Here is a 24533-nt window from a genome sequence, read left to right as displayed (position 1 = left end):
AACTAAAATAAAAAAAATAAAAAAAGAAAAACTAAAAAAGAACTCCGATTTCTTTTCTTTCCCAAAGGATTACAGATAAATTATTATTTTTATGGAAGGAAAAAATTATAGAAAATTTAAATATCAATTTATCAAATTGCAGAATTATCGGTGGATTTTTCTACTTGGATAAGTCTCATCCATAACTTATGGACAAAAGATGGATTGCTAGATGACCCTCGTTGCACTTATTATAACCTCTGTGAAATGGCACATTTAGCACACAAAAAAGGTGGACAAGGTGAATACGCAGCTGCATTGTCAACGTAAGCGTTGTTTGCTCTTCATTTTTAACTTTTTTCTTTTCTTTCTGATTGGAGGTGCATAAAATTTCTAGAACCACAGTAAAAGTTTGTGCCTTCTGAAGGTAGCATGACAGCCAAAAGTATATTGTTTACATGATTATTCTGATACAAAAATAATGATAGCTTTAAAGGCAACAACAATAGTGACACGGTATAATTAGGATAACAACAATAATGAATTAACAGTAAAATATAGGTATATAAATTCAAAGCACGTTTCTTGCAATTTGTTTTGCTTGCTTTAATTTTGCGACGGCTGAGTTTTTCCATATTAGTACAGAATATTTTAAATACAGTATCTATTAGTGAAGGAATGTATTAGTTTTAGGAGAAGACTGTTTCTACTACTACTACTAATTGACTACTACGCTACTGTTGACATAAAAAAAAGTGTTATGTCAACTAAATCGACACACTATGTGCACGCAGATTGTCAAAAGAGCATATCTCAGGAACAGGGCATTAAGTTGGAGCTTTCAGAGAATGCTTAAAGGGGAAGATCATTTAACCCAATTGCAGTATGGGTAAGGTACCACTATTAAAACTACCACTGCTACTACTATCACTGCTACTGCTACCACTTTTACTACTACTATTCAGAAAACTAATTCTATTGAGAAATTTTTAGCGCTAGTAGTAGTAGTTGTATTAAGATGAATAAGAGAATCAAGATGAAAATTTCAGAAAGTGTTGAGGGGAAAGTTGAACTAAATTAAAACAGACTATGAACATATAGGCTATCAAAATGGCATTATAATAATATCATAGCAACTGCTAGTTGTATTAAAGTGTCCAGGGCTTGATGCGGGGGTGTTCAACTGGCCAAAAGGCATTATATTAATGCTACTGCTACTACTACTACTAGCTCTATTACTGCTAATACTACTATTAATCCTACATCTAGTACTACTAATACTCCTACTACTACTAATATGACTGCTATTACAACTACGGCTAAGGGTACGAAGGCAGAATTTTGAGGGACTATTTAAGGAGGGAGTTGAACTGAATAATGAGGCGCCTTCTTCATGCAGGTTGTCAAACGGGTGTATCAAAAATATCTTAGGAACGGCTCGGTGTGTCAAGTTGAAGCCTAGAGGGCTTGTTGTGGGAGATATTGAACTAATCAAAAGGCAACATTTGCATCCTACTACTACTACTTCTACTACTGCTACTACTGCTACTACCATTACTGCTACTGCAATTACTGCTGCTGTTATTACTACTACTATATACTATTACTGCTTCTGCTACTAAAGCTAAGGGTATTAAGAAAAAATTTGGGGGGAATGTTCTAACGGTGTTGAACTAAATCATAACACACTATGCGCAGTAAAGGGTGTCCAGAGGACGTATGAGCAATGCCTCAGGAACGGTTTGTGGTATTAAGCTGAAACGTCCAGTGTGTGTTGAGAAGGATGATGAAAAAAAAGAAAGGTGCTATGTGCATACTGCAACCATGCAAAAAAGGTCGTGGGGAACATTTACTGGCCTCTTGTTAGTCACTGTTTTGGGAGGAGAAAGTTACTGCTTCTGCTACTAAAGCTAAGGGTATTAAGAAAAAATTTGGGGGGAATGTTCTAACGGTGTTGAACTAAATCATAACACACTATGCGCAGTAAAGGGTGTCCAGAGGACGTATGAGCAATGCCTCAGGAACGGTTTGTGGTATTAAGCTGAAACGTCCAGTGTGTGTTGAGAAGGATGATGAAAAAAAAGAAAGGTGCTATGTGCATACTGCAACCATGCAAAAAAGGTCGTGGGGAACATTTACTGGCCTCTTGTTAGTCACTGTTTTGGGAGGAGAAAGTTTTTCTATTAATTTTTGCTCCTGAATTCAAGTCTGTATAGCCCAAGGACTTATGGACATAAATTTAGAGCCAGTAGGGAAAAAATTTATGCCGCACTTTTTTATGGTGGGGGGAAGGATCCCCAAGAACATCTTTTTAAATTTAGTTCCTCTTGGTACAAGGACTTTAAGTCTCAAACTGGCAAGAGGAAAGGGCCTTTTTGACAGAATTCTAGGCTACCTACTGCAATATAATGTTTGCTCCCCATGAAACACACAAAACGATCCATTTAAGTTTCAAGCCAGTCATGAACTCAATACCAACCCCCCCCCCCTTTTTTTTCATTATGTAACCTAATTGTGCACAGCTGGCAATTCATATTATTAGCTCCGTTGCCCAAAAGGCTGTTAGGGTTGTGTCATCCGTGAAGGCATATCGATCTGACTTTTCGTCTATTTTGAAACAGCTATAAAACAAATTTAATCAGGAGTATTAGGGGATCACGGAAGGCCGGTTAGCAAAAAAGGGCATAGGTGAGCCAGAATTTTAAATTTTCTATCGAATCAGCCCCTTCTGAAGTTTTTACAACACCCTCTCTATGAAGTGACTGAAAACATACATAGAAAAAAAATAACTCATTGAAAGCATATGGCTCTTTACTTAGGCAGCGTTAATACCCTACCTCTGATTAAGACAAGGCTCGTTTTGGAGAGTCACGACCTGCTCATCCATTCACAGTATCTGTCCATTAGCTCGTTTTTGAACTGATTCACGGCTCATGTTTACACCGAGTTAGAACTTAGCTCATCTTTGCAACAAGTCAGAACTTAGTAGATTCTTTCTATAACTCGTTTTAAAACTGACTAGACTTTGCTCTTCCCTGCACTCTGTCATTTTTTTTCCAAAATCAGGTTTGGATTTTAAATTCAGGTTTAAATGTGTTTTGCACCGTGTCAGGACTTCACTTGTTTCAGATTTGGACCGTTTTCATGCATAATTAGGACTTAGCTTGTTTTTGCAACGAGTCAGGACTCACTTTTACATAGCCATTCGTAGCTAGACCTAATATGTTTTTTTCCCTGTTTGAGTCCAGTTTAAAATAAATGCAATAATTTTATTGTTCTGCTAAATATACGTCAGTTGAATGACGGAGGTAGGCTAACGTGTGAGTCCAAGCATGCAGGTTCAACTTACTTGCATGATCACGGCTTTAACAAGATTGAACATGCCCTTTTATACTAAAATGTATCTGTGAAGAATTAACTAACTGGATAAATTAGGCCACATGAACTATCTGGCACATGTCTCTCCTGGGTACCTTTTTTGTACTTTTTAACCATACTTTATGTAATGGTCGTACCGGGTCATGCAGTGGTTTTTCAGAGGGCACCACAATTTTCCATTTGATTAAACAAAGAACATGAAAATAATGACATAACATCTACCAAAATCTGAATCTAGATCGGTAAATGCAGCGGTTTTACTGATTCGTGTCGTTACTTTACAGATAGTGCCAAAATTTTTATTCGGTTAAACAAAGAATGTGAAAATAATGACATGAAGTGTACTGTAGTCTTCGTCTTGGTTGGTAAATCTAGTGGTTTTTCCGACTCGTGAAGTGATTTCTTCTTCTACTTCTTATTCGGATTTATACGGAGACGCTGTCACATAAGATAGTACCACAATTTTCCATTCGGCTACTTAAAGAACATTAAATTAATGACATGACATCTACCAAATCTTAATCTTGGTCGGTGAATGCAGCGGTCTTGCCAACGCGTGCCCTAATTTTACGGATACGGATGACGTCACAATTTTTCATTCGGCTAAATGAAGAACATGAAAATGTTGATCTCAGTCGGCAAATGCAGCGGTTTTACTACTGGAAGGAATGGGTGAAAACTTCATTCGGTAGCAACTAGTACCCGTTACTTGCAGGGCAGCAAGGTCGCAGTCATATTTTAGACCAGGTTAGGTGTTCAGTATTGATGCCAATGAGAGCGACGCCCATCCAAGCGATCCACGTGTCAGTTTCAAACTTCATAAATTGGCCCTGCATTACTGCTGAAAATATTCTAGAAGTCTTAGAAAAGGAAGGCGCAAGCAAAGAGGTGCTTGTGTTTTATGATTACGCAAACAATATGTCTGCCCTTCAATAGGGTGTCCAGGAATACAAACGAGCCGAACTGGAAAGACAAGTATGCTAAACTCAAATGGGTCATAGAGAGAATCTCATTGTGCACCCCTGCAGCAATGCCTTCAGAGTCCAAAAATGTTAGAATCTCACAGGAATTGCATTTCTTCTTTACGGGTCGAAAGAAACGACTTATTGCTTACAAAAGAGTAATTGAGCTGAGTGCTGAATAGACACTGAAGCCTAACAACCTGTCAATGACAAGATGGATTTGCAGATCAGAGAGTTTGACAGCGTTGTCGACCAGCTTTGACGCTATTGTTAAAGTTCTCAAGGAGCTAATAAAACAGAACGAGGATAGGATACTAAAAGAAAAATTCAAACTTTTGCATAGCCACATTTCCTGCTTTGATTTTGTTCTGATGTTCAAATGCCAAGTCCAGTTTAAGACGAAGGATCTTGCAGAAAAGCTTCAGACTGAACAGCTTGATCTTGTGATAGCAAACACATAACTCAGTACAACTGATCAAACAGAGAGGGAAATCGAGGCATCAAAAGCAGCAGTGGAAAAAGTTGGTACCCTCGCCAAGGCCACGTTGCAACATTAAAAATATCCTATGCATCCACCTGCTCATTATCCAGAGGCAAGTTCTAACCCTGGAGCCAACCCGCTGGATGACTGGAACTTGTTCTATGCTAAAGAACTCAGTGGCATGAAAGCCTTTTCGAAGTCACGACGATATTCCCGGAGAAAAACCTAGATTTTGCGGAACTCATGTTACAGCTATTAGTCAGGACTGAGGGCAAAAGTTATAAAATTATTGATTGGATCATCTTTGAGACCTATTCTGTGAAATTTATGCGATTAAATTGAGACTCCCGACTGGCTTGTCGGTTTACCAGAGGATTGTGACAGCATCACCAACTTTGACCATCTTGAAAAGAAGCTTCAGCAGACTGAAACTGGTCGTGACACGTTTTACGTACAATGATGAACGATGACTATTTGGATGACCTCGTCTTGATGGGTTTTGAGACAGCCGAACCAGGACGTTTCACATTTTAACTGAAGTTTGTAGTTGTATTTTCTTCATTCTGGGCTCAATCCATATATTTTAATTAATATCGTCAATTTCTCACTTCTGAGTTTTGCTTGTACACAAATCGTATTCTCACTTTTTTCCTCTTATTACTCCTTTCTCTACTATATCACTAACTAGCTGTACGCATGATTCTTACGAGAAATTATTTCGTACTTTTAAAAAGAAGCTCTTTATTTTTCTAATTAAATGACCCTTGTGTCTCAGAAGTCGCCGCTCTTGAGGAATCGGGACAAAATCCAAAGTTTAGCGTAGAGAATGAGGTGTTGAAAAGGGGGCGAACCCCTTCATGTTCGTAAAAATTTCTCTCTGTTTTAAATTTTAACTTTGCTCCTTACTATCTGTTGATTTTTTTTTCTGATCGTTTTTTAAATAATGCCAGGAAATATAGCCCCATCTCCACAGGGAAGTAACTCTTCCGAGGGAAATGTCTTCTAAACAATCCTAACTCGTTGAGAATTCGTGCTAACTCGTTAACAACTCCACAAGCAAAATTGAGACGGAAAAGAGAAAGCAAGACATATCAAACAGAATTGTGTACAGAAATTCTGGAACATTCCCTCAGAGTAAAATTTCTCATGAAAGAGTTCATCCCCATGAAACTTCCCCCTTGGAAAAGCTCCCCGCAGAAAATGCATCCCCTCCCACCCCAAAATGTATGCATATTTCCCAAAAACATATACTATTCGTAAACAATGGGTCAATTTTGTAACTTAAGGACATTTCCTCTGGAGCTGTGGGGGGAGGGGGTCATGTTACATCCAAAGACATAATCATTGGGCCTTTCAACTATGTTGAACAAAATGGTTATTTCAAAATTTTGATTGGACGATTTTGGGAAAAAAAGGCGGGGTAAGAAGCCTCTATTCTTTTCAGTCACTTAAAAAGAACGCTTATATATTTTTTTAACTGCGTAAAACTTGCGAATATACAACATTCTTGGCTGTCCCATTGTCTGTGCATGTAAATAGATTGTCAGGTTTACCGACTCTTGAACATGTAACATATAATTGTCCATGGGAAAAACAATCTGTATTCAGATCTATACCTCATTATTCTAATGATTGCCCTTGAGCTTTGTTGATGGTGATTGCTAATCGAACATTCCCTGTCTCCCCGTCGTCATTTATATATCCCCTGGGCCCCCCAGCGTCCCCGTTGTTGTTGTTTCCCTGTGTAAAATTACATTCGAAATTGGAAAAGATTCCATTCCACTGAGTATGTTCTATTGCACTCTTATATTACACTGCAATATGAAGATAAGTCATTAATAAGGAATATGCATAGCCAACACAATAATGTTGACCTACTAAAAAAAGGATTTGTTTCTCATGTCTTTTTTACCAGCTTCATATAGAACCCATGAGTGTAGAAACTTAAGGGAGGGCTTAGCAGATTCCCTGTCTCCCCGTCGTCATTTATATATCCCCTGGGCCCCCCAGCGTCCCCGTTGTTGTTGTTTCCCTGTGTAAAATTACATTCGAAATTGGAAAAGATTCCATTCCACTGAGTATGTTCTATTGCACTCTTATATTACACTGCAATATGAAGATAAGTCATTAATAAGGAATATGCATAGCCAACACAATAATGTTGACCTACTAAAAAAAGGATTTGTTTCTCATGTCTTTTTTACCAGCTTCATATAGAACCCATGAGTGTAGAAACTTAAGGGAGGGCTTAGCAGATGCAAATTCAATATGTTATTGCTTTTTTTGGTCAAACAAACCGATCAAAAGACAACTTGTAATAGCTTTAGGTTCTTTTGAGCTCTTGAATTTGCTTCAGGTTCAAAACTTCAAGATAGGCATTTTAATAGGAAGTGTGAAAAGGAAGATAGAATCTCTATCCCGCTTATGATTAATTTCAAGCCTCGTGTAGTCCAAGGTCCGTATATTCTGTTTTTTAGTATTTAATCTAATAGTGGTTCCTCTGTTTTTAACCCCATTTGGTCAGCTATCCGAATGCTCTTTCACCAAGAATTCTCACCCCTTTTGGTCAATAGCTTATACATGCTGTGTCCAAACGCCTTCGGACGGTATTACCTATACTTCTCATTCAACCTCTTTCGGTCAACAGTGAACCTCTGTTTTCGATGTACATCAGTATATAATTCGTGCACTCTCTCTCTCTCTCTCTGGTCTCCTCTGGTTAACATTTTAAGTTCTACGTCCTCGACATCTTCGATCAACACTGGGACCGACATCTTCGGTTCAACATTCGGTTCAACACTGTTGACTGACATCTTCGGTCAACACTTACAGTTCGTGGGAACGAAGTTCAAGTAAGGAGCCACCCGGCTCAATAGTAATTTAAACTCTACAAAACAGAATTTTCACACCAAATAGATATATCAAAAGAATCAGCTTATTGTACTGATCTCAAATATTTAAATTTCATAAAGTTTAGTTTAACTCATTGAGGGCTAGGAACCTGAGAAAAATTTACATGATCTACGAAAGGGGGGGGGAAACATCCTCTAAAAGTCATAGAATCTTAACAATAATTAGACCAGCAGTTTTGCGTATCAGGAAACCCTACTTTAGAGGTTTCAAGCTCCTATCCGCAAAAATGTGGAATTTCGTATTTTTTGCCAGAAGAAAGATCACGGATGCGTGTTTGTTTGTTTTTTTGCTGTTATTTTTCCCAGGAGTGATCGTATCAACCTAGTAGTCCTAGAATATCGTTTGAAGGCTCACTTGATTGGAAATTAAAATTTCTAGTGCCCTTTCTAAATAACCAACAAGATCAGAAAGAAACTAGGCCCTCTCCCCCACTAATTTTTTCCCAAAATCGTCCGATCAAAATTAGGAGACAGGCCTTTTGTTAATCATAGTCCAAAGACCTAATAACTATGCTTTTTGATAGGACATGACCCCCCACCCCACACACAGCCCCAGGGGAAAGGATTTCAAGTTATAAATTAGTCCATTGTTTACGCATAGTATTTACTACTGGGAATTCTTCCTGTGTGTCCTGCTTTCTCTTATCCTTCTCAGTTTTATGCGTGAAGTTGTTAAGGGTAATTGTCCTTGGTAAATTTTCACCTGAATTCACACTGTCTAGGTAATATTTTCAAGTGGAGGTGGATTTCTCCGTGAAGATTAGGCCAGATATCCTCGCATTTGTTAAAAACAATCAAATATTTAAATTTCATAAAGTTTAGTTTAACACATTAAAGGCTACGAACCTGAGAAAAATTTGCATGGTCTACGAAAATGGGGGAAACACCCTCTAAAAGTCATAGAATCTTAACAATAATTACACCAGCAGATTTAGCGTATCAGGAAACCCTACTTTAGAGGTTTCAAGCTCTAAAGTAGGTTTCACCCTACTTTAGAGGTTTCAACACAAGGGTCGTTAATTAGAACAATAAGAAGCTTTTTTAAAGTGCTCAAAATCCTTAGAGTAATGAGGGTGGTGTTGAAGAGGGGGCAATCCTCTTCTTATATGTAATAATTTTTGTTCGCTTTAAGTTGTAATGTTGCTCCTCACTTTCGGTTGAAAAAACTAGTTTTTCTATTTAATCTAATATGAAAATCAAAGTTTTCAGCAAGTGCTTTATCGAGCGTTACTTTGATGCGAAGCCTTGGTGGGAACAGATTCATCCAAAGAGGAAAATCCTTGAATAACGGGTTAATTATTTGAAAATTTAAAAATTTCGCATGAATTTTTATTAGGTATAGATTTCACTGAGCAGGTGTATATTCGCCAAGCAGTGAAAGTATAATATATATATATATGTATATATATATATATATATATATATATATATATATATATATATATATATATATATATATATATATATATATATATATATATATATATATATATATATATATATATATATAAATATATAAATAAATATATATATATATATATATATACGTAATGAAGTAGACATAATAATAGTCTACCCATATACGTAATAAAAATATACAAATATAGAAGTTCGTTACGTAAGTTAAATCGTAAATTACTTATATTTATTACTAATAAAAACGTTCGCAAGAAAATAAAAGGCTTTAGTAGCCTTTTTAAGTAACTAAACATTGCAGGGCAACTAGGCCTCCTCCCCAACCACTTTTTAATCAAAATCTTCCGGTCAAAACTATGAAAAAGCCATTAAGCAAAAATTAAAAAAATTATTATACCAATTTCGTTTAATTATTCATGTGCAGTGAGCCAAAATCAAAACATGCATTTATTCAAAAACGGTCACCAATTAAATAAAAAAGGGTTTGTAGGTTTCTATTTCTTCTGATCCTAAGTTTTATTAAATAAAAAACAAAATTTTTTAACTGCAAGTGAGGAGCGACATTGAAATTTAAAACGGACAGAAATTATTCCGTATACGAATGGGTTTTTCCCTTCTTCAACCCCTCGCTCTTTACGCTAAAGCTTTTTATTGTTTAAAAAGTAGAGTTATGTGAAAGAGAAAAACTGTAGCGCAAAGAGGATAGGGCTGAAGAGGGAAAAACCCCTTTCATAAACGGAACAATTTCTGTTCGTTTTAAGTTTTAATGTCGCTCCTTACTTGCAGTTGAAAAAATTGTTTTTTTTTATAATAATACTTATGATCAGAAGAAATAGAAACCTACACTAACTCAAACTTAAAGCAACCAGAAATGAAACCCAAAACGAACAGAAATTAAATAACAGACAATAAACAGACAATAATTACTAATATAAATAAGTAAATGAATCTGAAAACGAGTGAGACTTAAATTTAATATGCAAATCCAGCTTGAAACGAACAACAATCTCTACAAAGAAGAGTTTGCGTGTCACCTCCTTCTTTCAATGTAAAATTCTAAAACCTACTGCGTCATTGGTGCTTTACTGAAAACTGTATGTGTCTTGAATAGTCTTGAAAAGTACATATAAAATCAAACTGAATGTCTAATATATAATGCTATTAATTGTTAAAAGATCATCAGTAAAAGATTTTATTTCACTGTAACTTTATTTTCCTTTTCAATGCTGCAATAACTGAAAAGAAAATATTTGTAATATAATTCGTTTTCATTGAAGCACCAATGAAATAGTAGGCTTTAGACTTTTACTGTTAGGAAAGGGGACAGTTTCCAAACTCTTGTTTGTAGTAAAGCTATATTTGCCTTGAACAGTCTTGGAAAGAACTAATAAAATTAAACTAAATATTTGGTATATTATGACATTAATTGCTGAAAGCTCATCAGTAAAAAGCTTGATTTTACTTTAATTTTTATGCTTATTTTCACTGTTGTAATAAGTATAAAGACAATATTTGTAATATAATTTGTTTCCAGTAAAGCACCAATGACGCAGTAGGTTTTAGTCTTCTACAGGAGGCATAACCTAAACTCTTCTTTGTAGAGTTTTTTTTTCGTTTTAAGCTTGATTTGCATATTCGTCTTGAGCTTTACTCGTTTTGGGATCTATTTATTCGTTTATATTAGTACCTTTTGTATTTTTTTTTTGCTATGATTGTTTGTTTAATTTCCGTTCGTTTTGGGTTTAATTTATTCTTAATAGTAATTTTTGTTTTGTTTTGAGTTTGAGTTATTTTAGGTTTCTATTTCTTCTGATCTTAAGTTTAATATTGTCTTTACTTTTTTCTAGAATTTTTTTTGGAAAGATTTTTTTTTTAATTAGTTTCTGTTCATGTTTGATTGCCAAAGTTTCATGTTTTTCAAAATTCCTTATTTCAAATTTTTTTATTCCAAAATAAATTAACAGTTTTGTAAGAACTAATAAATTAGATTGGATATTGGATACGTAATGATATTAATTGCCGAAAGCTCAACAGATCAAGATTTTTTCACCCAGGCCAGATTTAAAGCTTTGGTCTGAGCCTTTTTGCTTGCCCATTTTTGCATGATTTTTAGGGATATTCCCAAAGCTTGGGGAATGGTGAAAGCCACAGAGCATAGTGGGCCTACTGGTAAATCCTGGTCTGGTTTAATTGCAATTTTCGTTTTACTTTCGACGTTTTAATAATAAAGAAAATTAAATTGTAACATAATTACTTTTAGTAGAGCGCCAAATACGCAGAACGTGTACTTTTACCCTTAGAGAAACGGGTAGTGAGGATACTCTTGTTTGTAGTCGTAGAAGTACGTAACCCCTACACTCTGAAAATGACCGTGGTCTAACAACCAATCCTTAATCCAATTCTCACTTGTGTTTGAACTCTGTTCTCCCAGTTACTATAATAAAAAAAAGGCAAACTAATTTTGCAAAACTTATGCAGCAACTTAGTAAGAGAATGATAAATCCAAGTAAGAGACTTGGTTATTTAAGTACGAGAATGATATTTTTACCGTTTAGACAACGGGCAGTAGTCCTTCTCTTGTTTATAGTGAATAAACCATTCATTAAAAGCACATAAACCCCAATTCTTTTGGAAAGAATTGGCGAAAAAAGTTTCGGAAAGCTTTTTAATTAATTTTTGTTCGTTTTCTTATCGTAAAAAGTCTCAAGTTTTTAAAAACTACCAATTTAAAAAAAAATGATGTTTTTTTCTACATCGAACTTTCGTCAAAGTATCAAAACTGATATCAAACAATAAATATCAAAGTAACGAAAGTACAAAAGTAAAGAAAGGATCAAAGTTAACAAGGTTTCAAAGTAAACAAAGTTTCAATGTAACAATAAGCTACTTGCAAAACGTACAGCCCGTGCACCGTAAATCGAAGTTACCACATAAATCACTAAATACAAGTATTAAAGTAAACAAAGTGATAATAATTAAGTTCCGTAACCTGGAGCCATTTCCCCAGGGCTGGAGGGGAAGGGTCAACAACAGAAGCATAATTGTTTGGACTTTGAACTATTTTGAACAAAATGAGTATCTCCAAGTTTTGACCAGGAGCCCTTTAGGAATATGGGGCGTGGGCTAGATGGCCAGTTATCACTTTTTTATCTTCAAAAAAGAGCTAGAAGTTTCAATTTCCGATCGAATGAGCCCCTTCCAAAGTTAACCTGACCATCCCTTCCACAGAGCCTGATATTGTAATAATAGGTAACTTATATAAATTGCAATCCTTGCCCCATGGGCTAGGGAATATTTTTCCACCCCAAAGTTACAGTAATTTTAATTTTGAATTATTTTGAACAAAATAGCTATTTCAAAATTTTATTAAAATACATTTGAGAAAAAAGGCACAATAGAGGGGAGGGGGTACTTTTTGATTACTTTTAATTCTTAAGAAACTAAAACCTATATAAGTTACAATTCCTGTCCTTAGTGCAATGGGGGATTTCTTAACCCCTAATTTAAAGTAATTTGAATTTTGGACTCTATTGAATATAACCGCTATCTCAAAATTTTTATCGGATGTATTTGAGGAAATACCTTCGAAGGGGAGGGGGAAGATACCTTCTGATCATTTTTGATGACTATTAAAAATGTAACTAGAACTTTAGATTTCGAAGCAAACAAGCCATCTCTGAAGTTTATACGACCATCCCTTACATAAAACCTTATAGTCCAGGACTTTTAGCTCAAAAAAGGGTCGAACCCGGACAAAATTGCAATATAAACGAAAATGGTACCAAAATGATCAGAAAAAAATTCTGTACAACATACTAAAAGTCCCCATAAATCCGAGTGGGGCGAGTACCCGAAAAACAGGGGAAAAGGGGGAAATGCGGGGGAAAATGGGAAAAATGCCGAATATGCCCAGAAAATAGTTTAAAGTGAGTTTTCTGGGGTTTTCACATACGCTGATTACGAAATTGACATCTAAAATTCAGTATAGAAAAAGAGTACTACGGAAAACGGGGGAACAGGGGAAAGAGGGGAGAAAAGAGAAGAATACAGGGTAGGGGTAGAAAGCGGTTTGGAAGATATTTTCTGGGGTATTCCTATCTGGTGATTATGAAATTGAGATATAAAATGATATACAAAAATCGATTAACATAAAACGGGGAAATGGGGGGGAGGGAGGGGAAAAAGGAAAATATACAGGGTAGGGGTAGAAAGCATGTGGAAATGTGTTTTCTAGGGTTTTTCTATCTGCTGATTATAAAATTGACGTCTAAAACAAAATTCGAGAACAAATACAGGAGATCTATAGAGGTTCGGCTACCCCATAGGTTCGGAAAAGGCAAAAAAAAATTCGAGAAAGAAATACGGAAAAATACTGAAATTACATTATTCCGTATTCCTCGCCGTTATCGACAAGCGCGTGGGTTCGTCAACATAATCCTGTTCTAATTCGACATCCAGTAAGAGAAGCAAGGTAGACTAGTCACCGCGGAGTTCCAGTGCCGACGACAAAACCTATCCTGACGGAATGACATCTAGCGGATCCAATAGTCCCCAGTCTGCGTGGATGCTTACACATGTGACATGGTAGCAGGATAAATCAAGGTACGACGAGATTTTTTTTTTAAGTCAAGCATAATTTTGCGTATCGGCAACTCTTCTTTCAGTACTAAGCCAAGTTTAATTCATTATTTTCCCTGGGTGCCCGAATTAATGGTTATTAGTTGCGTCTTCGATGGATACAGCGCTGGTCCAACCACGAAAGATGCTACGCACAACCGACGGTGTAAGGGAAGCCAGCATCAAGTGATCGATTTCAGTTTAGGGATGAAGCTCCAGAAAAAGAAGGAAGAGTTTTTGAGCAACTCTCAGAACAAACAGCGAATTATAAGCTACATCGGGGAAAAACTCAGAGCCAAAGGATTTGAAGTCGTCCATGCGAAGGACGATGCTGACTATCTAATCGTGAAGACTGCCGTAACGAAAGCAGAAAACTCTGAAACAATAGTTCTTGGCAACGACACTGACCTTCTGATTCTACTCTTGTATCACCTCCCGCCTAATGCAAAAACACTTTACTTCGAATCGTCAACGAACGCAAAAGAAGCGATAACACGGTTCTGGTGCCTCAACGAAGTGCAAAAAAAAATGGGAGAAGTATCCAGGCTGCTTCTGGTAGGGCACGCACTCTTGGGATGTGACACGACCTCACGAGTTTTCGGACTTGGAAAGCAAGCTGTGCTACCTCTTTTGAAGAAGAGCGAAGTGTTCAGAAAAAAAATGCAAAGTGTTTCTGGATGAATCATCGTCCAAAGATGAAATTGTGAAAGCGGGTGAATATCTTCTCCTCAGCTTGTATAAAGCACGACCAAACGAAGATCTCACTAAGCTGCGACATCGAATTTTCTTGGAAAAAGTTTCTTCGTCTAATACTACGGCGTTTGTTAAGCCTGAAAGGCTTCCGCCAACCGAAGCTGCAGCTTCATTCCACTCCCAGCGAGTGCGCCTCCAGGTATCCCGTTGGAAAGGGGAACCAGCTGACCTCGACCCGGCTGACTGGGGTTGGGTCCTCAGAGACCATAAATACTCACCTGTGATGACCCATTTGTTGCCCGCACCTCAGACTCTTTTGAGTGTCGTGAGATGCAACTGTAAGACAGGCTGCGAGAACTCGCGATGCAGCTGCAAGAAAAATGGATTAGCGTGTACGTTCGCGTGCGGAGAATGTCAGGGTATTAACTGTTTGAACAGGGACAACGAGATTGTCGAAGACGAGGAGCTCGACTAGTGATATCAATGCTGTGTTTTTCAAGTCAACTATACTGCCTTCGAAAGTGCAAATTTTACATATAATAGCCATTTTATATATAACTGCCAAGCGGTTGTTTTCTTTATGTTTAGTAATTCAATTGGTTGTAAGAAATGTCTGTGATTCAAGAAAGTACAAGTTTGATACTTAAGCGAGTTATTTTGTCCATAGGCCTACTTATTAGCCATTAGCAGCTGGCTCAGGAGTCAGGCCTCCCTTCCCCTTTTCCGTTGTTTCCTCCAGTTTTGTTCGGTTTTCATGGTTCTCGTTTTCTTTCCTTCATTTTAGGGGTCAGTTTCGTGATCAGCAGATAGAAAAACCCCAGAAAACACATTTCCACATGCTTTCTACCCCTACCCTGTATATTTCCCTTTTCCCCTCCCCCCCCCCCCCATTTCCCCGTTTTATGTTAATCGATTTTTTTATATCATTTTATTTCTCAATTTCGTAATCACCAGATAGGAATACCCCAGAAAATATCTTTCAAACCGCTTTCTACCCCTACCCTGTATTCTTCTCTTTTCTCCCCTCTTTCCCCTGTTCCCCCGTTTTCCGTAGTACTCTTTTTCTATACTGAATTTTAGATGTCAATTTCGTAATCAGCGTATGTGAAAACCCCAGAAAACTCATTTTAAACTATTTTCTGGGCATGTTCGGCATTTTTCCCATTTTCCCCCGCATTTCCCCTGTTTTTCGGGTACTCGCCCCACTCGGATTTATGGGGACTTTTAGTATGTTGTACAGAATTTTTTTCTGATCATTTTGGTACAATTTTCGTTTATATTGCAATTTTGTCCGGGTCAAACCCTAAAAGTCCTGGACTATTATATGCCCTCGGGGCATAGTTTACAACACTTACCCCCGGGCGTTTTAGTTATTTGATCTTTAAACTATTTTGAACAATAAAGGGATCTCCAAATTTTTATTGGACCCATTTGGGGAACATCCTTTGGGGGGGGGGGGCAAATTCTGATTTACAATCGAATAAGCCCCCTCCAAAGTTTTTACGCCCATATTTTCCATAAGAAATTATATGCACCCCGGGGGTATAGTTTACAACACTTGCCCCACGATTAGGGGGGGGGGGTTGTTTTATCCATGGAGTTTTGTTATATTATCATTGGTCTATTTTGAACAAAATGGCTATATAAAAAATTTAGTTGGACGCATTTAGAGGAAAAAGTTTGGGGGAAAAGGGAAAGGTTATACAACCATCTCCTTCAAAAAACCTTATATACCCCCGCGGCATAAGTTACAAACTTTCCCGTAGCTCTTGGGGGGGGGGGGGGGTTGTTGACAATGAAGGTTTTGTTATCTTATCATTAGACTATTTCAAACAAACTGGCTATATTAAAATTTTCTTTTGATGCAATTGGGGAAAAGAAAGTGTTTGTGTAAATGGGGGTAGATGCACTCCTTTAAATTTTGGCTCATAAAAAAGTAACTAGAACTTCCAATTTCCAACCAAATTATTCACCTTCGAAGTCTATACGACCACCCATTGATAAAAACCTAATACCCCTCCGGGGATAACTTAAAAAACTTGCCCCGGGCTCTGGAGAATTGTTTTGACCCTAGATTTTTTGTTATCTGATGTTCGAACTATTTTCAAAAAATGGCTATCTCAGAATTTACTCGGATGGATTTAGGGATTGAAAGGCTAAAAGGGAGGAGGAGCTACTTAGGCTCGGAACCCATTTGAATCTTAAAAAATGAACTTTGACTTTCAATTTCTAATCAAATGATCCACCTTCGAAATTTGTTCGACCAACCCTAACCTATAAATCTCATACGCCTCCGGGGCATAGCTTAAAGCACTTGTCCCCAGGTTATGGGGGGGGGGGGTTGTCGATCCTGGAATTTTTTTATCTGTTGCTTCAATTCTTATCAGTACAATAGTGTGTTTTTTGTTGTTGTTTTTTTTTTTTAGGATTCCTCTGAGCTACTTACTACACTCCAGACATCAAGCTGGATTTATCTCTTTTTCATCTGCTGCTGGTTCTGGATATATGGGGGAAAACTGTTCAACATTGTATACTGGATGTGATTCCCTTGGCTCTTACTAAACAATGGGCAATTTCAAAGTCAATCATTGGGCAGTTGCATAGCCAAAAATTTTGTGAAAAACTAGTGAGCCCTTACATTAAAATTGTGAAATATTTACTTCTGTACTGATATACAGCAAGTAATATGAGATTCTTTTAAGGTCACTTAAAAGTAATTGATATTGACCACACGAATTGCATGATGTTATTATCAATATTGCAGACCATGTATAGTTATTTCCTATATTTGTAGAAAAAAAAACGACCTAAAGATTTGTTGCTAAAATGGTGAGCGCTCTCCAGGCTATGCAGCTGGTGGTGGATATTGTATTTGTACACCTACATCTACACCTCAAAGACTAAATAAAAAAAAAATCCAATTATGGCCAACCCTGGGAAAATTTTGACATTCTAACTGAATCAATGTATCTTCCTGATGTGGGTTATTTCCAGAATTTTGGAATATTTCAGTATATACTTACATTTATTCTGTGTCCTGTTGAAACCTACTGTTTAAGAATGCGTGGAGTTTCAAAATTCAGGTGAGACGCATTTTTTCTCTACTTTTCAAAGAGAATTGACAATGGAAAAAATTACAGCACTATGACATAGCTCCTACGCACTAGGTAAGAAATTTTTAGTTTTCTTTTTAGAGTCATCACTTTCGATTAATGTCAAGTTAACTGAACTATGTATCCAAGTTTGCGAAAATAAACAGTGTACAGTTGAATATAATTACCTTTTGCTTTGTAAGAAATTTTCGCAGAGATCAGTTTAAGGGTATATAAGCAAAATTTGAATGCACCTAACTTTATAACGGCTCAACATTTCAGAACTCCTCTCTAGTTCATATGAAGTCCCGGGCATATGCAACATATTGGTGCATACTTTTATTTCTTCGGTTCTTGTGTCTTGTTTGATAAACAGGAAATCGGGAAACAAAACGGTCTTTCAATATTTCAGATCTCTTCTTCTTCTGCGAGTCCGTCAGGAAATTGCGGATGCAGATTGCATTCGTATCCAGCCACAGAAAATATTGGATTCACTGAATCTAATTGATACTGACTTACCACACATCAAAAGGTCTGACGAAGTATACAAACCAGAAACAGGCCAAACAATTTTATACTCTTTAAAACTCAAGGTTCCTTATAACAAATTTGAGAAAACCTGTTTAGAAGAGCTTATATATTGCCTAAACAGCTAGTTCAATAAACAAGAATTAACACTGTTCCGAGAAATAGAAAATGGGTGAATACAAACGACCGATTGTTTTTTTTTTTCGCAGCGAAATACAAGGACCTATACCCCCTATCCCATTCTCTTGTTATTCTAAGAACTTTCTATGAGTACTTAACATCTCTTCCTTTCTCAGAGTCAACCAGGGATACCCTAGATGAGTCAGACGTTGAAAAAAATCACCTGGAATATTTTTAAGTGCATGTGTTTAAACTTGTAATAGCTTTAATTTATTAGCCGAAAATAATAGAAGTAAATGACTTGACGTTGTTTGCAGCAAAATCTCCTTTGTGAAATAAGCCTAAATTCCACTTACAAGTAGATGTCATGTTTACTTTATAGGCCAATTGGTCCAACTTAGCAAAAACCTGGGATGACAAGCTGAAACCACATATTTTTGTTTGATTCAAAGCAAGAAAGAACAAAACAATTCCTGAATTGTTTTAGTCACTAAAAATTCAGCCTATTTGAGGCTCTAAGTGGATATCTAAGCCTGGAAATTTACACGGCAATAGTGGAGCTCCATGCAATGGGGCTCAAACCTCTGTCCCAAGAATCTCATAGAATCAGAAATCCGCGAGCGCACCTCAAAGTGATGAAAATGTGTAAACATCAATAAGTTTCATGCCAAGCAAGGTGGTGTCTAACAAGCTCCGGGTGGCTTCAAGACCGGAGACCTTATGATGAACTTTATCCCCTAGACACGTCCAGCAAAAATGATGAACGTGATACAGAGTAAAAGTTTAGCTATGGTACCCCCGGTTTTATGTGATGCGACGGGACTTACACCCTCGTCGAAAAGTGGACTAGCTAAAGATACGATGATGAGTGTGAAGCAGAGTAAAAGTTTGGCTACGACATCTCTGATTTTATGAGATGCAACGACACTTGCACCCTCGTCAAAAAGTGGGCTAGCTACCGTCATATCAAGAAGATAAAGCCTAAGCTTGGGCTGCTGGAACCTATGCTTGATAAAATGCCCCCGGACACTAACTTTTATTGCATGCTTTTATTTCATACGTATAATCTTGACACCTTGTTTGTCTCTGACAAAAGGCTGAACGGACGAGACATCTCTACCCTAGAAGCAACACCTTTCAAGTTCAAGTTCTATTTATTTTCATAAAATAACAACAACAAAAACAATATCCCAAAGGGCTCAATGGCCCGTTATTTGGGAAACGGCATACAATAAATAAAGAATCAGAAAACTTGTCATAAACATACTAACCAACATCTAAAAATAAATATATAAGGATAAGAAATCAACTCACTGGCAGTCCCCACGAAACAGCGACCCTCACATCACCTGACAATAAAATACAAATTAAAATTCTCGCGTCATCGAGGATACAACACCAACAAAACAACAACCCAAAAAAGAAAAAAAAATAATAAATAAACCATAAGAAACATTTAATAAGAAGCCTTTAATAAGAAACTTTTCATCTGTCTCTTAAAGAAGCCAAGTGTTCGTGACTGCCGGATCTCAGAAGAAACCAAGTTCCAAGCACGCCCCACAGTCACAGCCAGGCCGATATCTGGGAAGAAGATCATATTTTACAACTAAGGACCAATTTGCTAGCTTCGCGTTAGCAGGAGTAGGTCTTATATTGTCCCCAAAAGCGGCCACTGGGTTCCTCAAATATGAGGCAGTATCTAGCAGGATTGTACGGGCGATATTTAAAGGCCAAAATAATAACATAACCGTCCTTAGCGTATGCGCTCCAACCAGAGATGCAGCTGAGCACCTATAAGATCAGTTTTATAGTGAAATTCAGATGGTCATTGACAGGATTCCCTGAAAAGATATACTTATGATCGGAGGCGATTTTAATGCAAGGATCGGTGGCAGGCTGAATGACTCGGAACAGGTAATTGACAATTTTTGCGTTCGGTGAAAGGTACTCTAATGGAAACAGACTGCTCATGTTTGCAATGTAGAACAATCTTGCTGTGACTAATACTTAGGTTAGACTCAAGCCCTGCCACACCTATCCAATGATAGGTGAGGAATCCAATGATGGAAGAGTGAAAGCTCAAATTGGTTAAATGATTATATCTCGAAGGTGTAACACCATGATATTGGACTCAACGGTGCACGGAGGTGCTGACACAGGATCAAAAAATTGAATCCGACCACTTCTTGCTAAGGACCAGGCTAAGTTATAGACTCAGTACGAAGAAGGCGCCCATACTCAAAGTCAGAAAAAAGATGTTTCTAAATTGAAAATAGATAAATACCGAGAATCCTTTGTCCTTGAACTTTCCTACCGCTTTGCCCTACTACAAGACGACGCCAAAGGTATTTATCACGATTCCAACTCATCAAGATACCCCGCTTCCACGATAGAGAGAGAATGGAGCAAGTTCATAGTCCACGTGAAGGAAACCGCAACAAACATTCTCGGAGTTGTAAAACGAAAAACTAAAAAAAGGATCTCTGAGAAAACGCTAAGTCTCTCTTTAAAGAAAAGGAGATAACCTGCAAAAGGTCCGCTGCATATAAATCGCTGTATCAGGAATACCATAAGTCTGCTAGAGCTGACAGAAAGGCCTACTGACCAAATATGGATGATGCGATGCAAAAAGCCGCCTCACGAAATAATACAAGGAAACTTTACCAGATTCTTGGGGAATGTGCCGGGAAGAAAAGCAGCCTATCATCCCTCTGCTTAAAGCGAAAGACGAGAAACTGCTCACAAGTAGGGAAAATGTATCTAAAAGTGGCGGACACACTTCCAAGAGCTGAGACTGGGAATTACTAGCAGCGGAAATAAATACCCGTGTCTACAGACCTACCTACTAGATTGTCTCTGATGTTGTCAAAATGGAGCGTCTGGGGTGGTTTGGGCACAACATGGGGAAATCAGAAGAGCGTATTACCAATAATGCCTCAAATATCTTCCACTATCAGCATGGAAGAAGAAAGCAAGAGGACAGAAGAAAACATGACTTGCACAGTCAAGTCTCACCTAGAGCCCATTGGCGGTTTCCGAAAATTTGGGCAACGCTGGGACCGTCACTGGCTTGACATTATGGGGCCTGCCACCCTCGAGCAAAATCTCTGGAAACAAAAATATCGTCGTCTGCAGGGCGCCACGATGCGGTTTGAACATGCAGCAAGTACAAGTAAGATAGAAAACACATTTCTCTGCTGACCCTTCCTTCGATAACAGTTTACCAAACAATTTTATGCAATTATCCCAGGAGTATGAAAATGTCAAATAAGACTTTTAAGCGGATTGACAGCAACACATCCTGAGAAGTTTTACAGTTTTTTCGTGCAATCGGGCAAGCATGAGTTTGGACTTAAGTGTTTACCAAAAGAAATATAGCATACTTGGTTTAAATTATGTTATATGAGGGATAACAAGATTTGCATTCTGGGTTTCTTTTTGACTACACGAATGGTTGGACGAAGATTTAGAAAATATTCAGGCGTGTGACAGGTTTAAACCAGAAAGAAGCTTATCTTCTCTTAGTACTTACAAAGTAGGTTTTATTTATTATTCATATTTGTGCATACATTATAGTGGTTTCACAATAAGTGAAATAACAAATTATTGGCCTTGGATAGCTGAGCAGTGATTATTAATGGCATAAACAGACTTAACTGAATAGCTAATTACAACAGAATTCCCATGAGAATGTTTTTAAAACTGGTTTCTATCTTACACCTGTAATGATCCTGTGTGATTAATTCAGTAACCTCACTTAAAACTATATTTTACAACAAGTACTAATTGCAAGCCTGCAGTTGCCGTTAAATAGGTGTGAATAAAAAAAACAGAAGAGGGTCAGTTGCCTTTTTCAAGCGCCGGTCTTCCTGTCAGGACTTCTCTCCTTTAAAATGCAGGGAATATGTATGCAGGAACTGACGCTTCCCTTTTCATTATTCACCGACATTTTTGTACTGAAAGAAGTAGCTTGAGATAAGAAGCGACCGATATGCTACATTAAGAAGTGAAAGGTACTGCAACATAGAGAGAAACATGAAAAAAAAAACGATTATAACTGCACATATAAACATCCACTAAGGATTCGGATTTGTACATATTGGAAATTTTTAAATTTGAATATTTTTACCAAACGTCTGTATCCTGCTGACTGAAATTTTAAATTCGAATCTTTGTCCAACTTTTTTTTATCCTGCTGACCAGGATTCTGCCCCTCTCCACCTTTTAAGGTTCAAACTGGCTTATTGAAAGACGAAGACGACCCCCCTCTTGGATCCGTAAACTGTTACTAGCACATAGTCAATTCATCCCATTAAAACTCTTTACACATCTAGTCGGTCATCTAGCCCGACCATAGAAACATGTTCATGAGAGTGCTAAAACATCTGGGACTTCTAACTTCTGTCTTGTGTGCAAGAAAAAAATGACCACCAGCTCTATGAAATGCTGCAAGTGTGAGAAATACGTTCACTCAGCATGAAGTGACATGACAATAAGGGACAGACTGACTGATATATAAAAAGGAAAAACTAATATGAAACGTAGCATGTCAGCCGTGCCGTGTCAACAAAACGAAAGCTTGATCCCAAGGGGCGACGGCGAGTGAATCAAACCCGCTGGACTTTCCAAAGTCAACTCTAAACATATGTCGAATCCTAATCCTGACGAAAAAACCTTGCCACCTAATGGCACATATTCAGAGAAAGACAACTACATAGGTGGCACACGTTCAAATTTGTTTTTTACCCGAGCGCCATCTAGCAGCATTACTGATGCACTTGAATTGCCAATCAGCTCCTACATATGCCGTTCGACAACAGACACTGAAAAAAATACTACAGCCTTGCACTAGTCTAGGAAGACACTCTTTATCATGGGTCGGAGAAGGAACGATATCCTTTGGACTCTACAAGAAACAAAATCAGGTCCCAGCAGCATCTATAACTGTGAAACAGGATGATAATACAGAATCACTAGCCCTAGACTTGATCGATGTCCAGATGGAAAGAGTTCAAGATCAGAATCGCATTATAAATGAGTAAAAATCGCTGATTGCTCAACTTAGAGTAACCAACGCAGCATATCCAGCCATCATAACGGACACCACAAAAATACTACACAGCAACAACGATGCACGACAATGCAGTCTTAGCTACAAGCTGGGAGAAATCACGGAATTCCCCACATCATCAAATGTGGCGACAATGACTGAACCGATTGAGGTAAGATAAGACAATATATTTGGTTTCAAAAAATGTCTATCACTAGCCCCGAATTCACATTTCGGAATCATAAAACTATACAAATAAAATAAAATCATAAAGATAACACAACTGCTAAAAAATGGGCTAAACAATGCCAAAAGCAACAAAATCATTCATTAGTCAAAGGAAAAAATTAAGCAGCAAAGTGTCAGAAAGTTAAAAAGGTAAAAACAAAAACAAAACTAAAAAAGAGTGAGATAAAACTAGCGTTAAAAAGGTTTAAGAGAGAACATGTAAACAAGGGGAGGGAACACAAGAATCAAACGAACATAAAACTTGGGTATCATCAGTATCAAAGAACAAAAGGATAACTAGTGGTTTATTTTATCAGTAATGAAGGGGCAAAGGTTTTTTCATACCTGGAGGTTAAGTAAGGGATGGGAGACAAGATAGGAGCGGGTTCAGAAACACTAAGTGGCATGCGATGTCTGGATAGGGAGTGTCTTTTTGGGAAAATATTTTCCGTGCGAAGGTTTATTATTGCATTTTTTGCAAAACGGAGGCACAAAGTTATTTTCCTGTGCTCAAGAGTTTCCAGCTTGGCCCTCTTTAGAAGGAGCGAGTATGGCACCTTAGCTGCTTTAAAAATTATTCTAAGGGCTCTTTTGTTTATGGATTCAATTTTTTCTGATTCATCACGGAAGATGCCAGGATGCTAAACAGGACAAGCATATTCAATATGCTGGCAGATAATGAAAGTATGGATCCTTAAAGAATGGAAAGGGGGAGCGTTAAATTTACTCAAGAGCTTAATGAGAGACATGGACGCATTAGCTTTATGGACAATATCTTTAAAGTGGATATCCCTCTTTAAATTCGAGGAAATCGTAACTTAAAGGAAGACACAGAAACATATGGGGGGACAGGGTTGAGGAAAATGAATGAGGTTTTAAGGAAATATATTTCCGTTATCATAGATTTAAAGGCGCTTATTCTCATGTCTAAGACCGCAGCGTCATCTGCAATATCTTTGAGGATGCTTACTAAGTTTTGGTAGCAGGTCTCAACAACCGCTAGGTCATCCACAAATTTCCATCTATCGGGAAATTCCTTAGCGAGGCTGTTTATCATAACAGAAAAAAGGAGAGGAT

At 37.5% G+C, this 24533-nt stretch overlaps 1 protein-coding gene across 1 annotated transcript in view; it reads left to right on the top strand.

Annotated features, from left to right (window-relative positions):
* LOC136031212 (uncharacterized) overlaps nucleotides 1-17714 on the top strand; it is a 32533-nt gene extending 14819 nt beyond the window's left edge. The window contains exons 2-3 of the mRNA XM_065710584.1: nucleotides 143-305; nucleotides 16865-17714. Coding sequence (XP_065566656.1) covers nucleotides 143-305; nucleotides 16865-17000 — 299 coding nt within the window. The 3' untranslated portion in view covers nucleotides 17001-17714. The remainder of the gene's footprint in view (nucleotides 1-142; nucleotides 306-16864) is intronic.
* Nucleotides 17715-24533: the final 6819 nt, after the last annotated feature.

The sequence above is a fragment of the Artemia franciscana genome, chromosome 9, assembly GCF_032884065.1.
Source record: "Artemia franciscana chromosome 9, ASM3288406v1, whole genome shotgun sequence".
Taxonomy (NCBI): Eukaryota; Metazoa; Arthropoda; class Branchiopoda; order Anostraca; family Artemiidae; genus Artemia; species Artemia franciscana.
The sequence above is the reverse complement of the archived record's forward strand: the minus strand, read 5'-3'. Positions and strand labels throughout refer to the sequence as shown.